Source organism: Anguilla anguilla, chromosome 13, assembly GCF_013347855.1.
Source record: "Anguilla anguilla isolate fAngAng1 chromosome 13, fAngAng1.pri, whole genome shotgun sequence".
NCBI lineage: Eukaryota > Metazoa > Chordata > Actinopteri > Anguilliformes > Anguillidae > Anguilla > Anguilla anguilla.
Genome location: NC_049213.1, coordinates 15,185,887 through 15,204,672, shown reverse-complemented (window position 1 = coordinate 15,204,672; position 18,786 = coordinate 15,185,887). Strand labels below are relative to the sequence as shown.

At 42.6% G+C, this 18,786-nt stretch overlaps 1 protein-coding gene across 5 annotated transcripts in view; it reads left to right on the top strand.

Moving 5' to 3' along the window:
* The window catches only part of tox2 (TOX high mobility group box family member 2), a 118,640-nt gene that overhangs the window by 65,933 nt on the left and 33,921 nt on the right, over window positions 1-18,786 (top strand). For all 5 annotated transcript variants that reach the window (XM_035388503.1, XM_035388502.1, XM_035388505.1 and 2 more), the window contains one exon: window positions 12,590-12,853. In XM_035388503.1, coding sequence (XP_035244394.1) covers window positions 12,590-12,853 — 264 coding nt within the window. The remainder of the gene's footprint in view (window positions 1-12,589; window positions 12,854-18,786) is intronic.

Genomic DNA, 18,786 nt, shown 5'->3' with positions numbered 1-18,786 from the left:
GGGAGATGTCCGCCATTGTACACCGCTGGCAAACAGGAGAAACTGCCGTTTAAACAGGCTCACCTCTGTCAACCTTAAAGCGCAAGGGTTCCTGCGACACCATCAGCCCCCCGAGACTGTGGTGACCCGTGAGCTATCCGCTTTTAATGTCCCAACCGCTCCGATGGCTACCACCATGCCCTGGAATCACACGTCCAGCCCAAGCTAGCTGAAAGTGACACGAGAAACCTGATGCTTATTTACTGGTAGATTTTTACTAAATAGGACTGAAGAGCCTTTTTATTCATTTGTTGATCTGTCCATTTTTCAAATGATTGATAATTCAGCTGAGTACAGTTTGGGAAAATGTATAGTGTCATATGAGTAACTAGAATAATTCTCCTAATTGACTAACTGTTAAGGGTTTTGGCAGTGGTATGGTCAGAGATTATGTTTTTTTGCAATTACAGTAACACGTTTCATTGATTGTTGCTGTTGTAGCCTCTCAGTGCTAAGTGAAGGCCCTGATTAAATATGCATGTACAGTGTGGCCAGCACTTGGCTGGAACCAAGAGTAGGGCAAAGCCTGTCCAGTTGGCAGCTGTCGGTCTGTTCAGAAGCCGAATGATAAATTGAGTCGTTTTCTCGGTTTCTACACACTGCTCCAGAAAGTGAGGCATTCAGCTCAGCACTTGGAGGCACACAAGCTAGCATCTTCCCTCCTTAACTTCCCTTCCTGGTTTCACAGTTTGCCTCACAAATCTGAAATCTGACTCTCTGTTTAACGTGGTTGCACTTTTTTTCATTTGTTTCATTGGCTTCTTTTCCATTTATTTGAGACGGAGGTTCCGTTTTTTCTCGTTGGTTCTTCATTTTGGTATATCATCAGTCAATCCAATAAGAGATTTAGGCCTTTATGATGTATTGCTGTGCTGCAGCCTTTGGATTCCCAGCGATACACACTTACATTGCTCCGTGGAATGGTTCATTTGGCAAATGTGCGTCCTATAGCCTTTCTATAACATTGCTAGCCTGAGCCTTGGATATGCTATAAGCTGACTATGACCAGTAGTCTACGGTGACAGAACATAACCAAGGACAGGGTGGATTTAAGCTAGGGCCAGAGTTCCTCAGGTCTCCTCTGTATTAGCTCCCCTAAGGAAGCAGAACTATCCCACCATCATTGATGGACATGCCCCTCCTCCAATGAATTACAACTCTTCTGTGGCACTACGTGACTGACAATGTGGAAAATAGTCACTGGTCCATGATCGAGCACATTCGAAGAGCGCACATGCTTCAGGGGCATAGCTGCCCGGGTGCACGTGGCACGGCGGTGGTTCGAGGACCACAACTGGAAATGCCACATTATGAGGTAAAGGTAAATTTGCACCCAAAAAAGGTCCATTTGCCTGAAGGAAATTATTGCTTTGATGTTCAGTGAGGTAAAACATCCAGGATTAGAATAGGCAAAAACCTGAAGGTAAGTTCCATACCCAATCCAGCAGTTTTAATTAAGGCCCTGGCAGAATTTTCTCCCTGACGTTCTCCCTAAGATTGATCCCCAACAGTCAAGCGGAGAAACATTTTCCAAAGCGACAGAAATATTTTCCACTTGTGACCATATTTCGAGCATTGCTTCACACGTTTTATTTCGGAAACTAAATTCCCCTGGCTAAATATGCTCATGGCACCCAGCTCCCTCTTTCTTGCGTTCCCCTCTTCTGTCTTCTCTCCTTAGGATGGCTAAAACGAGGATCCTTCTGGCCGTGTTAAGTCTAGTGTGACTGACAGGAAATGCGTTGATTGGGACTGAAATCATTGGATCATTTCGCTGATTAAAGACTGGAAGTGGCATTCATAAACTCCCGCCGTTCAGGGGCTCTTGTTTTACTCCCTTTCCTGCTGTTTTGAATTACAACCAAATTCGCAGACGTGATTTAGAACTTCCTCCCACTGTTTAGATTGTGCCTCATCTGAAAGAATGGCAGACAGATTCCATGTCATTTTCCTCTCTCGTTCTCCCTCTCGCTCCAGCTCTCCCTCTCCCTGACACACACACACACACACACACACACACACGCATGCTATCTCTCTCACTCGCTCTCTCTCTTGCTCTCTCTCGCTCTCTCTCTCTGTCTTTTGTGAAGCAAAAACAAAGACCAGGCTTCCAAAATATTTCCATAGCTAATTGCTGACAAAGCACTGGCAAAAAACCCAGGGGCATGCATGTTTGTGGCAATAGCAGAACTCAAACACAATGAGGCTGGCTCTGTTATTGTTGAATGTTTTTTTTCTTTCTTCAATTATTGAGCCTGCTGTTTTGAATACCTTCCTGACAAGTTTATAGCATTAATGCTAGGCTGTGTATATGCCTTGTCTTTTGACCATGTTTGTCCATTTCAGTTCCTCTTATCATGCAGTTATTGAAAGGAGAGATTCAGAGGGGCTGTGGGTTTATTTTTCACTCACTAGCCATTTGAAGAGTAGGTTTTTTGAAATGTTGTTTTTAAAAATTCTAGGTCAGTGTTCTAGAACTCCATCTCTTTCAATCACCAGTAGCGATTGTTACATCAGCATTAGAATGTTCTGTTAAGAACATTCTAATCATATATTTGTGATCTTGCACCTTAAATGGCTAGACTGACTGGTCACAGATGTGGCCGTTTATCAATATTTGAACTCGTACCTTATGTCTAGTCACAATCAACACGCTTCTGTCATAGTGGAGGTATGCCTTAATTAATTTTGCTATTTCACTGGACACGTTACCTTGGATAAACCTGCAATTAAGCGCATGATTCCTGCATTGGTCGTAAATACTAGAAGTTTTTGTCTTTTTTGCTGAGCGTGCCTCCGACAGTGGCTAAAGTGAAACGCGCCCGGCGTAGCACACAGTGATTTTGAAAGCTGGTGAGAGCTGAAGCTCATTATTGTCAGAACACAAGGAGAGTCACATGTAACAGCGATATCAGGGGAGGGGGGGCAGACCCCAGATGTTATTTGACCCGTCCCCGCCATCTGTGTAAGGGCACAACACACAGGCACATTGAGTGCAGTGCAAGAGCCGAGAGTGCTTAAGAACACAGTGATACCACGCAGTGACACACGCACAATTGTCCCCTCCTGCCCCAGCAGTGATTAGTGTAGTTATTTACTGGTGACAGTAGGTTCCTAAGAATCTCTGCATAATGCCCGTTTGTATAGAAAAGGCCTGCATTTTCACATTCGCATTGTTGTTTTAACAACTCCTGAAACTGGTATAGAACATCTTCGGTCCTTTGTCGTTTTAAAATACGTCTAGAAAACAGTACACTGTGTAGAATGGGTGCATGTCCACAAATGGCTGCTTTTTAGCCGTTTTAACCTTGGATTCAAAAAAACAATGATGTGCGAATCAAGAATGGGGAAGGTAAACAGTCACAGAGGATGACTATCTCTGTTTCATTTTATCGGCTCGCAATTACGCCGCCCGCGAAGCAGGAAGTGATGCATCCAGAAAGAGCTGTATATATCCCAGAGTAGCCGACAGCACACAAACGCATTAAGTTCTGAGATTCCTCCCTTGAAGAAAATAGGTGACCTCTGTATAAAAGCATCCGACTAGATTGTTGGAAATTGCATGACTGCACCGTGTTTGAAGGATCCTATAGAGTAGTCATATATAGGTCACTTAATGGCAGGCAATAGGTCCAATTATACTTTCCTCCTGAAATGTGGAAACAGCCCCTGCAATAGTACACAGTGTGTATCATGTTGTATGAATGATTATTTGTAACACAATTATGTCCTGTTCAAGACAGCCTGATGTAGGAATTGCTAGGCTACCATTGCAGATTTACAAGCAGATGGGCCTCAGTGTAATTAGATAAGAATGGACATATTCAAGTATTGCCAACACAGGCACACATGCACACAGACACACACTCTCTCTCTCTCTCTCTCTCTCTCTCTCTGTGCTCAGTTAGCGAATGGCGCAACATGAAGTATGGAAAGAATCCAGTCGTTGTGTACTGTGTTCACTACACAACAATAGTACCGGACATGCACAGGAAGCCAGCCAGTCTCAGAGAAGTAAATGAGATATTATTAACCATTATGCAACATCTCTGAGCGCTGTTTACCGAAACCGGCGATCGTTTAGTTTTTTTAATTGATTCGCACTCTGTTTACATCGTTCTCCCTTTTCGAGACGAACTTTCAGATTAATTAAAAAAACCACATTACCCAGAGGTCTGTTCATTAATTCTGTCCCCTTTCCCCATATGTTCGGTCCTTTCTCGACATTCCGAACGGAGTTTTGTTCCACTTCAGCGTGCAGCAATAATGACCTGTTAGCGCAGGCAGTTGTGCCGCGGCGAACATCCTCTTTAAGTCAAATCAAAGTGTCATTATACTGAGGAGAGAGACCGTAGGTCTTATTTATCATTTGATAAATCCCCATCTTAGCCTCCGTGATGTGCAATGGTAGGCTTCTGCGGTTCTGCAGTGTGCCATTTCAAATTAGTCACTCAGGGCAGCTCTCCCCCTCTCTTTCTCTCTCTCTCGCTCTCTCTCTCCCTCCCTCTCTGTCTTCCTCTCTCCTACTCCCTCTCTCTCTCTCTCTCTCTCCCTCTCTCTTTGCAAAATGCATTAGTACGCCACTCAGAACTCATACTGCCCAGGGTTAAACACAAATTATATCATTTCTGTCATCCAATCAAATCAGGGTGACCCCCCTGACCCTCGAAATGAGTCAAAAGCGTAATGAAATATGACGTCTCGCAGAAGGCCTGATTTTAATCTGAGCTGACATCTGATCAAATGAAGGTGACCCTGTGACCTTGCGGAAGAGTGCAATGTGCGGTGTAGGTTATACAGAGGTTGGGTGAGCGAGTGAGAGAGTATGTGTGAGACGGCACAAATGGAAGTTTCTGGAGGAAGCAATCTGCAGATTCTCTTTGGGCTTGTTACAGTTTCCAGAAAGGCTGCTGTTTTTTTCCCCCTAATTACTTTTATTAATATAATGTTCAAAACAGTGCTTCCCTTGTCCTCGGTCAACCGAGTCTTAAGGCCCCCCTGTGTTTGCTGGGTTCTGTGGTAATAACGGACTAAGGTTAATGATCTGTTTATGAAGTACTGCTATGGATCTCTGTACTGGTGCGTGGTAAGGAAAAAAAAACGTGCTAATAAAAAGATAATGCTAAATGTATTTTTTCTTGCATAAACAGGCATTAGGTCTGCACTGTGTTTCAGGGCTGAGCGGTTTAGCCACAGCGCAGCCTGCTGAGTCATTGCTTTAAATGAATGTTAGGCATTTTGGGCTGTGCAAACCGTAGGTACAAGCTCTGGAAGTTTCCTCTCCCGTGTTGCTTATTACCAGGGCTGCAGACTTCGCTTTGCTTCGTGCTGTGGGTACGCGGCGAGGTACGCTGGTTTTATATTTCCCAAACGTGAAAATAGTAGCGGAGTATTAAATAAATAATGGAGTCACCTTGTTTGGTCAGATGAAGCTGATGAACGAGGTATAGAGTGTCAGCAAAACGATATCGCTGTCAGTGCTCTTCCAGAGAGGGCCTTTCTTCTGACACGATGGTGCCCTAAAAAGAACGGTTTCAGAGGCACTCTGTAATGTTAATTAAACTGAGCTTTGGGGCCAGGGCTACTATTCCTGAAAGAAAGTATGCACACGGCCCACGTGATGAAATGTATGTTGCCATTGGTCATAAATAGAAGTACATGTTGCCGTTCTGCTTGCATGAAAGTATCTGTTGCTGTTTGTCTTAGCACATATTGCTGAAATGGAACCCGGAATAATGTGTAAAGCAAAACCCAGAAAAGTGCCTGTCTGAATTTTGCAGACATTTGTTTACTACCTTCATAATGTCCAACCACACACTTTCCTTGCATTAGATTTTTTTTTTTAAATCCTTTGTCAGAGAGGCCAAGTTAAAATAATTTTTTTTTAATTTACAGCAATAAGAGTACCCTCTAACAAGAAGTCAGCCACAATTGAACTAAATTGGAACACAAGAGCTGTTTTGTTTTACGTTGGCCTTTTTTTAAAAAATTTTAATAATGTTCCGTAACTCTGTTCCTGGTTTGTGCTTTTGCTGTTATAACACATTTAAGGGCAGTTTCCTAAATCCTACTTTAGCTATAAGAAAATAAAAAGTGACACCTTTGGTGAAAGTGTTTAAGTTGTTTGAGTAGTTCTGTGAATGTGCCTGGATGGCTCCACGCCCTGTCACAAGGCATGAGACGGCTCCGCCTCCAGAGAGGGTGTCGTCCAACACCCTGCTTACCACCTGACGTGGGGAAGTAAAGATTGTGTCCGAGGAGCCAGTAGTAGCCCCCAGGCACAACCTCAACCCCCCCAAACCCCGCACCTCCATGCCATCCCCCCACACCCTTCAAAGTCAACATGGGGTAGGCAGTGTAGGGTCCGCGGGATAATTTATGAAGGGTAATGTCCTCGGTGGGAAACGGCAGGCAAATGGAAACGGATGAAGCGCCCCAAAGTCTTGTTAGATAAACTGGCTCTTGAGCGCACGTTGTGTGGAGATGGCAGATAAGCGGGTCGGACGCTGTTCTCAGGCCGAGGCGTGCCAGCATAAATCATAAAATCTGTCGGGGCACCTCAGATCCTCAGATAAGTGTGTATTAGCGGGAAACAAATTTGTCATCATCTGGGGAAGCCAAATTCTCTCCCCCCGCCCCACCTCAGCTCTCTCGCCGAATGGCGGGATTTTGAATCCCTGTGGGTTCCTTCCGGTTCTGAAAGGGTTTTGCTTCAAACAGAGCCGAGACACGGCCAGAACCCTCAGTGAGCTGTGAGCGGTGCTGAGGAACCGTCTCGGTGTTAGTTGCGCGGCTGTGCATTTCATTACTGGCAGGTACAGGAAGTGTGATGTCAAACTGCCAATTCTGAAAAAGGGAGCTGGAACATTTCATGCGGCCTTTTAAGGTGACTTACGTGGACCAATCGGTGCTTTCCTTCGGACCCCTCCGGTGGCAAGGGTTTGAGTCTCCCAAGTTTACGCGAGTTATCTAATTGCTTCTGTTCCAGTGAGGCATTGCATTTTTGCTGCGCTGAATCTGAGGTTATTGCTGATTGTAATATAATGGAAGTGCAGACATCTGGTCCGATACGTAGGGAGATTCAATCTATTTTAATGCAACCATGCATTATTTTCTCCAGCGAACCCTGCTGATGCACTATCGTGGTTCAATTACTGCGCATCACAATGCACTCCCTTCCCATTGCTTTAATGGGGAGACAGAGGAGGGGGTACAATGCGATCTAGATCATTTGTTTTCCAATTTACCGCTTATAAAGTTAAATCCCAAAGAAAACAGAAATGTACAAATAAAATGGATTATCGGATTGCCGTCGTGCAATTTGGGCTCCCTGAGGAATTCCTTAAAGGAAAAAAATATTCATGCTTTTTTTTTGTTGTTTAAATGTGAGCCTCCTTTTTTAGGTCAGATTGCATGTCAGATATCAGGAAGATGTCAAGTAAGATTTTGCGCTCCGGGATTCAATTACCATTTGTTCTTAAATTGATTCAAACAGATTCAGTCATTAACTTTTGTGTTAATAACTGACCAAATTTGAAATGTGTTTGCACTGAAATAACCTTACCAATATTATTTGTAAGGGAAAAGATGTTGATTCAGTTCAGTGGTATAGCAGTAATGAACATCTGAGTGGAGCGATTTAAATAATTTACAATAACATAGAGCCGTTTTTCTGCATATCATGCGTATCCAAACCTGTGAAACAAAGTTGGGAAAATGCTATTTCACATTATGGCTTCTACAAAAAGAAACAGTCAGCCAAACATTTTATGCCAAGCTCTTATGTCCATTACATAGCATGTGCATTTTGAGCAAAACATCAACGGGAACGAGTGCTTTGCTCATGTTCAGACATACAGAGATTTGTGTAGAGTCTCCTCCTTCAGGTCTGGAGAGCATCAGGGCTGGACCAAAGTGGGGTTTGTGTCTTAAGGCACCAAATGGGATCCACTGGAATGTGACATTTCAGAGAAAGGCCAGTGAGTGGGTGAATTTGAAACTTGTTTTCATTCAGGGGCTTGAGTAATGTGAAACGTGCCCATCTACGCTGAGAAACGCTATTTCGGAAGCGCTGGAAGTGACTTTTTTCCCCTAGTTCATGGGCGTGAGAGGAGTCTTTTATGTTTATGTTTTGAGGCTGCCTTCTGGTTTTTTTTTTTTTCCTCTTTTTCCTTATTCGGCTTGTTTGTTCAGGAGAGTTAATTACATGTTAATTCATTAGCATCTGTCAGTTGACATTTCTAGATGTTCCAGTGAGGTTTTGTCTTACAGAATGCATAATGTTGTAGTTATTTAATGGTAGACGCGAGATGTGCTGGTTTGAATTTTAAGCCCTTTTTCTGAGTCATTCACAAAAGGCCACCCATACTACTATCTGTTAATCTCTAAGGGTTTTTTCTCTGGAGGAAACACTACTAAATTAAAAGGACCTGCTCACTGGTTAACAGATGATCATCATCACAGGAACAGCTGGGATATTGCACACGCACACACGCTCACACACACACACATAGACACACACACACACACGCACACACGCTCACACACACACACACACACACGCCCGCACGCACACACAGACACACACATAGACACACACACACACACGCCCGCACGCACACACACACACACACATATATACGCGCGCACACACACGTGCACATGCACATGCACACACAACTAGCCTCTAAGATATTACACCAGGATTAAATATGTCAGTACGACAGTAGGGTTTTTTAACAGAAAACTGACGTCACATGAAATGAAAGAGATTGTGCTTTCACACAAAACCATTAATATGAGTCATTAAAATGACTGATCTCAAAATGAGATACAGTATGAAGCCAAGCAAGGCTGTTAAGATTTCAGACTGAAAAACACCTTTTTGCAAGTAAAGACTGAAAATGAATAAGCATCTTGTTTACATATTATATTAAACTGTATAAAACAGAACAGTTGCATAGCAAAGTGATCCAGGAATAATCTGTACACAGACAGATATATAGATATTGAATAAGATTTTTTCAACTGTTTTTAAACTGCCAGCAACGGAGTTTAGGTGGGAAGCTTAGTGTAAAATACATGTTGATAGTTAGTATTAACTAAAGGTGCCTTTGAAGATGTGTATACTGCCCTAGCATACGTGAGGTTTATTAATAAACAGAGAGGTGTACAGGTAGTGGTTTTTTCCCCCTGTTAGCCAGGTAAATTTGTAGCCAAATATTAATTTCTAAAAGCTGATATTACTGTAAATATTCATTCAACTAGCATTCACAGGATTATTTTGCTTTTCACCAAAACATTATGAACGTATTTAGTAGTTTTCAACATTCTTTGAATGCCATTTTTTGAGAGCTATTTTTGGTCGTTTAAGGTACACTAGAGCCATAACAAAGTAAGATACGTAACCTGCAGGGAGTGATCTGAGAGAGAGCAGACACAAAAGCTAATGTTAATCGGTAACGGTAGCGAGTGATCAAATTAACTATGCTACAACGTTTCTTTCCTGCAGAGAAGGACATCTTTGAAGATGACAATTCTCCAGGCCACCGGGCATGTGCAGTAACAGTGCATTGCAGAGCACTGATGTTATTCACTGATGTTATTCGCATGCTGTGGCCTTCCCAGTCTCTGTATTAGAAACAGTATCTGAAACCATGAAAAATGTATTCTACACAACAAAAAAAAAACTGTATAGTTGTACAAGCAGTAGAAATACTATATCAGTAAACATAGTATTATAAGTCATGATAGCATCAGCAGCAATTGTAATTGTAACAGTAATAACAGTTCACAAACGATGGACCTCAAACTTAAATAGAGACTATTTAAATATTAATTTTAAAAACTAAAAGCGCTGTTTATCCTTGCCACGCTCTTGCAAAAGCAAGCAAGAGAGAGATTCATTGCAAAGCCAGTGCTTTTACAGGCCGGTCAGATGATTGATTAGAAACAGTCGGAATTGTTAGGTTTTTGTTTTAAAACGGGGGGTGAGGAAACATTCAGTTTTGATCCTTTGTATGCATGCAATCACACTCTGAATAGAAGCATATGAATTATTTATTTATTTTGAAAAGATGCAACTTGCCGGGTCCTTGAGATTTACATTTTATCATCAAGGGCATCCGGCCTGGCACGAATGCAATGTGCTGTAACTTCTGAGAAATTGTCAAGTTGCTCCTTGCTTATTGAAAATCAAGGACAGACTATTTCAATATAAATTCTATTAAATGAGCTATTTTTTTTTGTTGTTGCTGTTCTTTTTCATTGTCTATCGTAATCACATGTTGCAAAAGAATTATTGCAGAATGCATCCATTCAAGTTAATTAAATATAATATTACATGAAAATATTAGGCAGCTGTACTGAATTGGCATTGTGTAATAACAAAGAATCCTGTCATAAGGTTTTTTTTAGAATTTAAGGGCACAGTACAACCAAATAATTATTGTGCTGTCTACTGTTGTGTGTGCATCCATTCACTGTGAGAAGCATTTTCCATTGTATGAAGAGGTAACAAATCATGAGTACAATGTGATTGTGAAATGGCTATTATGTTGAGTATGAGGGCCGAGAACAGTGGAAAGAGTCCTGTGTTCTCCAAACATATAAATGTCAAAATGACCCACAGACACAAGTCCTGACGAAGCACCAGCCCCAGCACAGGACTGGAAAAAAACTGTACCTAATAACACAATTGAATTGTAAAACATTACGGAAAAGTGGAATTCCCAGAGGACACCGACAAGCAGTCATTTCACACAATGCTTTCAGTGTTCACAACAGACAATTTGGCTTCCTTCCAACAATTATGAGGGAAATTGAATCTCAGGAAATGTTCGTTTTCTCGTCCACTACCCAAAACAATAACAGTATCCTTGAAGGTTCACAAAAACATCTGTCTTCAAAGGACAATCGAGAAAATTAATCTGTTCGGTTTCGAACAATGTAGGGACAAAATAAATCATGGAGTCCATCAAGTTTCACATTAGGGACAGCGAGGGGGGGCAGAATTGCTGGTTAAAACGGTGTTCGTCTTGAAACTAAAATTTTATGTCTACTAGTCTTTAGAATGCACGTGTTGTGTTTAAAACTTCCAATGCTTAACTGTATTATCCGATGCTATCATCATTCCTTAATGTAATCCACTATATGAAAGGGATAGATTTCAAAAACTTAAAAATAAATGTTCTGAGAGATAAATTTTAAATGAGCAAAAGTTAGCGTTCACTACACACACAATATAGAAGTGCTTAAATGAACGGTGTGGGGAAAAATGTGCTGCATTTTGATCATGCAGAAATTGAGGTATTTTACAGTCCGTGAAGGAGGAAGAAAATGGCCGACCCTATGAGACATTTGTTTTCTTTTTTTCTTGCCGTTTATTTGCTAAAAGTATTTGTTTGCAAGATAAATGGCTGTTCTGCTGGAGAAGATGACAGCCTACACGAAGATGATTTTGAATTGATTTCTGAAATGTTGCAGAACTGACTGTTTGATATATACCGCGAGACATGAATCATGAAAATTCTATTAAAAACCTCTTGAATGGCTGACACCGGAATATTATTTGTGATGATTAATTCGACTCAGTCATTATGAACGGAGTGAAGTCAGATTGCCTCTGACAAAATTGCTTTTCATTCCCCATTGAATGCTCCTGGTGTGCATTTTTGGAGTGCAAGAACATATTTCTTTACCCACCTCTGCATGTGGGTAGTGGCAGATTATAAGAAAAAAACCTTTTATTGTTAAACATTTTAAAAATGCAAAAACATATATGCAATATTCTTGCATTTTCAGTGCCATGATGGGTTGGGGGTTCTGCATGGATAATTTTATTTTTGGGGAGCACGTTTCATTTGCCTTTTGTGTTCCTTTCCCATGATGCCCCTCTTTGGACTGGGCGGAGCCACATTTTCATGTACGTGAATGAGTGACTTTGCCTAAGGTATAATAAATCATAAATCATTTATGCGGGGAGGTGGAGCGCAGATTTTTATCCTAGCCGCAAACAGGATTTGGGTTGGGGGCGAGTTAATTGCCTGCTTTCTTTATGGCAGCTCTCTCGTCACCGCCGAGACTCCCCCGGGAGGGCGCGGCACGTGCCGACCGGCAACTAGCCGAGGTCTCCCGGCGACGGAGTGTTCGAAAGGCGGGACCCCCAGAGCAGGCATGGGCGGGGAGCTGCCCTAGTCATTGGCAGGTCGCTACTATCATGCTATGGATGCCAAGAGACTCCAAACAGCAGTGGGAGTGCATTCATACTGAAGATATTACTAATTTAGCCTTAGCCGTAAGCGCAAGCGTGTATTTCCTCCGCTAGTACATATTTTTATGAATGTAATTGCACAGAGTATTTATTTTTCTTCATTCATTCATTCATTCATTTATTTATTTATTTATTTGGTAGCGTAAGGTTCAGGCCTACTCACACCAGCCTAAGGAGGTTCTCTTGAATGTTAGCACGTAATAGTTAGCCACCCTTTGTAATCGCCGATCTTCCTCTTCGGTATTGTGGGGTGACCAGCGCTCGTTCTGTTCTTCTCAGAGCTACTCCGGTCAGGGCGGGGGTAACAGCGGCGGCGGCGGCGGCGGTGCAGGCGACGAGGACTACGAGATCCCCCCCATCACGCCCCCAAACCACCCGGACCCCTCCCTGCTGCACCTGATGGACCCCGAGACGGGCTACCTCTGCCACTCCCTGCCCCACAACGGCCTGATCAACCCCTACTCGTACCCGGAGCTGCCCGCCATCATGATGTCCAACATGCTGGTGCAGGACGGACACCTGCTGGCCGGCCAAATGCCCTCCGTAAGTAACCGAGGGGCATTTCTCTTTCTCCCATAATGCACTGCTCGGGGTCATCAGACGGAGGTCAGGGACACGCTTGCTTTTTGGGTATTTTGTTTTTTGGTCAATTACACATTTCTCGGGGGCAGTGGGTTGGGGGGGTGGGGGCGGGCGTAATATCAGAACGGAAATGAGGCTCACCGGTCAGGTCAGATTTTTAAGAGATGTTCTTGAGAGCATCGGAAGCTCAGGAGGGCGGAGCCAGCCAGGCCCTGATTGGCAGGCCAGGAGACCTATCAGGCGAAGGAAGCTCAGTGTGCCGTAGCATCCTGTGATTCTGTGTGTCACGGATCCCATTTGGTTAAAGCTATCTTTCGTATATATACACACACACACACAAAGTATTGAGTTGTGTGAATCGTGAGATTAAAAACGGGGGTTTTTATGAGGTTCATTTTTGGTCAACTTTCACTGAGAAATCTGCACACACAGTTCAATGATTTTTGAGAGCAAGTGCATCAAAGCCAGAAATAAAGTCTTTAGTAAAAGTTTTTTAATATGATGTAGCTGTTTTTTTTATATTTTATATTGTTTTTATTTCAATTGTATCCTCACAGTGCATGGCTGTGGTTTAGTTCCTTGGGGATACCAAAATGCTACCTGAGTATCCAATACCTGACCTATATTGGTTTGTGCAACACAAACAGTAGGGCATGGTACTACATGCAGTACAGCTTCAGAAATAGCTTACATATATTCAGTTTAACAGTTGATGTTGCTTGATTCAATTTCTTCATACAAATACATTGTTTAAGCATTAATCTGGCTTGCTTTAGCAATAGTCATGCTTAAAATGGATGTCAAGATTACTTTATTAAACAATATGTTTTGCCTTCATACATAATATTTACATTGAATGCATACAATGCTTATAGTTAACTACAATGTTAGCACTTTGCAAATATACAGTATAGATGTGTTCCAGTGAGCTACAGATACAGGCTAATAATGTAGCATGACATAAACAGGAATATTCGGTTGTAGCTACGTGTTCAAAAAATCAGCGTATATTTATTTAGCCTTTTTGAAGACATTTTGTCTGCACCTTGTTTAGATATTTCTAGATAGCTTTTATGTGCTGCTTATTTCTCAGCCCCTGTCTGCACATGGAATCACTTATACACCGAAATGCAACGGCGTACTGACAGAAGAATGCAGAGATGCATTCAGATGAAAAAGTCCCTGCTGTCTTTGTTGGGAGAAATCATCTTCAAAAAAAAAATACAATAAACCAAAGCTCTAAATAATGAATTCAGCATCTGTGAAGCAAATATTTTGATACTGTGGAGACACAAAAAAAAAATCAAACTATGGCAACAGAAAGTCGTTTTAATTGGCAGTCGGATTTGTTCCTGAAGATGGCGGCACACGACGCTCGTTATTGGAATTTGTTTGTTTTTGTAAAGCGAGCGAGACATGCGGCTAAAAATATATTCCACAAATGCTGTGTGCCTACTATAGCATATGCAGGTCAGGGCATATATTCAGATTTGAGAGCACATGTTTGTGAGAGGAGAAGAGATAGAGGGGGGGAGAGGGAGGGGGGAGGGGAGAGGGAGAAAGAGAGAGAGGTGGGGGGTTGTGGTGGAAAAAAAAGAGAGTACATGAAATTTTCAAATGGAAAAAATCCATTAGACTTCATCTGTCCTCCAGCAGGCATTCTCCCCCTGACAGGCGGGGGAATGAGGTATTATGCCAGTCTAGGGTTGCAATAAGATCTGGTTTGATCGGGGAGATTTGTTTCATGAGCTGGCAACCGAACAGAGCTGGCTGGATCCTGAGTCAGAAAAAAAGGAAAAACCTTAATTAGACGAAAAACTCCCCGCATAGGTCAGGGGTTAACGGTCCGTTTTGCGGGGAAACTTTTACGTACGTGCGCTGGCGCTACCGCGGTGAGCTCCGTGAATGCAAACCGGGACATTTTTATTCAGGCGACGGTGCGACGGCCATGTGACCCACGAGTTCAAATCCAGGCCCTTTTGAAAATGCTGTCAGGACTAAAGCGGAGACATGGGACCTGTTTCTGTGGTGTGATTGGATTCTGTCTTTTGAAAAAGAAAGAGAGTAAGAGGACACGAAACGTCTTAATTCAAGCGTTCCATGAAGAAATAACAGCAAACATATTATTTAGGTGATATTTTAATGCCATTTCGAATATTCTGGCTGCAGTCATATTTCAAAGCAATCAATATGCAGTTTGAGTCCGTATTAAAAACACATAATACTGTGCTTACAATCTAATGGAAATTTCAAGCACATTAATTAATAATGAAAGAACTGCAGTTGTCTTTATCATTTTAAAAATTATTATTATTATTATTATTATTATATAGAATTTTCCTCATCACAAACAGGAGGCAGCAGTTAAATCACAGGCCGTGGCTCCGGGCCTAACGAGAGGCGTGGGCCGCGGGGAGAGGAAGACCAGAGGGGGGCGCTGTTGCGAAAAGCGTTTCAACCAGAGACGGGGCGCGCAACGATCAGCGCAGCCGTTTGGGTCCGTGCGACTGCGGGTTTCCGTGGTGCTCCGTTTCCACGACGCTTCTGCGTCCCGAACACAGGCCCACTGCAAGCTTTCATGCTCCGTTTTCTAACCCCCTCCCGGGACCAGCACATTATTTGTGTGCCATGATGTGGCAGTATTTTCCCCTCTATTTTCCTGTGCTTCAAGGAGCATATATACTGTAAACAAAATAACAAGGCGAATAAAAGGCAGGAAATTAGAGCAGAGAAAACAACAACAATATACTAAAAAAATAAATAAATAAATCCAAACAATCTAAGCCTTTCTTTGGTCACAGGATAGCAAATTGGATTTTATTTTTTGTTCCCTGACATCAAACTAATTTAGATAGAAACACATAATTGCCTGCATTTTCCTAATTGTGTAGAAGGCCGTTTGTAGTCCATTAGAGGCCTGTCACGCTCACTGTTTTCGTGCCTTGCGTCTCTTTCGGGGAGGGGCGCGGCGTAGCGCGGAAAGCCATTTCAGACGAACGGGGCTCCCGCTAATGCTATTTGCCTCCGTGCGTCCTGTTAAAATCATAAATGTCACGACAGAGAAGGCATTAGGGCCTCCGGTTTCCATCTTCAGGTAGAACGGATCGGACGAGCGGGTCTTAGGCGCGTATAAATCTTTGTTAAGGTTTCGACGTTAGGTCGCTCGCCGCCATCGTGGATGTTTCTCAAGCCTTTTGTGAGTCGTTGTGTATCCCCCTCCCTCCCTCCCCTGCCCCACCCAAGGAATTAATATGTTACGAGTAGCGTGAATACAGGAATTGGGTGATGCGATAAATTTGGCGGCCATGGTCAGTGCCTGCTTTGTCTGGCAGAAAAAGGCCCTAAAATCATTGTTTATTTTTATTGGACGGTGTGATGAAGGAACATGTGCTTTATGGTCAGTTGTTTCAAATTAATCCCGAAGAGCACTCCCCCAAGCGCAGGGTCGGATTCGGGCAGCAGCGTTGAGTTCTTGACCTATAGTAACACACATTATCAAGCTTGACCTTTTTTTTTCACCCTCTCCTTCTTTAACTGTATTTTTATTCCACCATTATGTTCATTTGTCAGCCATACGTAGCGATTTATAGGCACTGTGCAGAATCGAAGCGTTTAGTCGAGAGCCGAATCTGGCATTCACATACGTACAATTTTCCCTGGCTGTAGATTTGACCATTCAGCATTATTGCAATTCACTTTACTCGATTAAATTGGAACTTCCAATCCAGAACAGTACCACTATTTTCGCCTGCATTGTTACCCATAAATAGCAATGCACTTTGAAAACCAGGCCAATATTGTCCTCATTTAAGAACGCTCAATGTGATTTCTCGTTCATATCCAAATTAGTGTTTTAACCCTTACCTAAATAGTAACCGAATAACTGCTTCCTAAAACAGGCGCTAATGAGCAGTTTCAGCTTGGGGACTCCACTGACGATGAGCGTCTGCGTCTGTGCGCGTGTTAGTAGCATGTTAGCACACACGCGTGCGCGATTTCACTGCGGCGAGCCGGGATATCGGTTCCCCTGGAACACGACGCCACCGCTGCGCAAACGCAGCTGACGCGTCCCTGCTACCCCTCACGCGTCGCATGCGCAGCTCCGAACGCGGGAGAGACGTGCGGCACCGCGAGGGCCTCGTCTGAACGCGTCGACCTTGCACTTCCCTTAAGGGCCACACCTCTCCGCCGTTTAACCCTCGAACGGCTTCGATCTTATCGCCGAGTCTCAGCTATCGCGCTTAAAATCATATCTAACAAGTGCCTTAAGGTCGTCTGACTGCACAGATACGATTGCGAGCGTGCTTAAGGATGAATTAGATGAAGCCTAAATGGCTTTTTTCTCATTATACACATTCCGCTTGTAACGTAATGTAATTAACATTTTTAATTCCCACAGCGTCGTGGTGTTAGCCGCCTGTGGGGGTATCCCTGCAGGTTCTCTACATGCGGCCGTAAAGAACCCCTCCAGATGTATTTTAAAACCTTAAAAAATATTTTATGTTGAATAATGATTTGTTTAATATGTTTTTTTTCACCAAAAATGTTCAATGAACTACTGACAATGGCTTAGTAGCAAGGGCGTAGGTTTGGTCCCCCCCCACCCCCCCCCTCCCCCAGGGGCTGTACACATCACATACTGTCTAATACAAAATCAATGACTAGGGAGGGTGTGTGACCACTGCAAAAAAAAATAAAAAGAGGACTGTTTAATGCTAACAACCAAATGGTTTATTAACATATAAGCTCTGTATTTACATTAAGATCTGTATTTACATTTAAATACAAACTATACACAATAACAGATCAAAGACATCAACATTTTTATATTAGGTAGGCCTGCCAGTTTCAGTATATTACCTCATTTCCTTTTCTATTCTGTTTCTACTTTCTGTGTTTTTCTCACGATGGTGTCTTGGTGTCTATTTAAACAATCCAAACAGATGCCTACGTCAGTCATTAACAGATACAAACTGTTAGCAAATATCTTTGATGCATTTATGAATAAGACTGATACAAACATATGGTTAAACTTGGGGTCCCATTTATTTTTGTGGGCAACTTTAAATATTGAGTGAATAGGATCTTATGAAACCAACTTGCTAAAAATCCTAAAACTAAATTTAATGCTAATGCCTCCCTATAATTCCAAACTATAGTTCATAATTATGACGTCACCTGAAACTCTGAAGATGCACCTGTTTCCTCATCAGCCTGCTCTACCTCTCTAGCCTGCTGCTGTGTTTCCTGTATACAAAAATATTCATTAATGGTGACAATTTTATAAGATTTCTAGACTCATAATTTGAGATATCCACCCATTTTATGTTTACTCCTGCTAGCAACCTGACTGCTAGCCTATAGATGATAGAAGCCAGGGTTAGCTTGCTACTTATTTTCCACAATGGAAAGGCTGGTGACGTTAGGTAGCTAGCAGGTTTCAATTTTAAATCAACGTGGCTACTGGCTAGTTAGTTTGCTACCTATTATTTACGCTTTTTTGGTGTATGAGTAGGTATGATATTTGCACATGACGGGAGCCTTCAGATAGCCCCCTCCCTTTCAGCCAATCAAATGCTAGCATGCCTAAATTGGTCGTCTTGGAGACAGCCTCTGAGAGGGAAGACCGGAATTATCCAATGTGATTTCACTCCAAAGGTAATGCGAACGAGTCGCTCAAATATTGGTAGGGACATTTCTGTCCTCCCAAAATATTGGTAGGGACATGTCCCTACCGTCCATATACAAACCTACGCCCTTGCTTAGTAGCATCTCTGCAGCTTTACCCTCATTGAGAATGCTACAATCTATGAATGTGCAATTTGATCCGGCCTGCCGCTGTGGTTCCCGGGGTTACCGTAGACACGGCGTCCAGATTCAAAATCAGTTTTTCT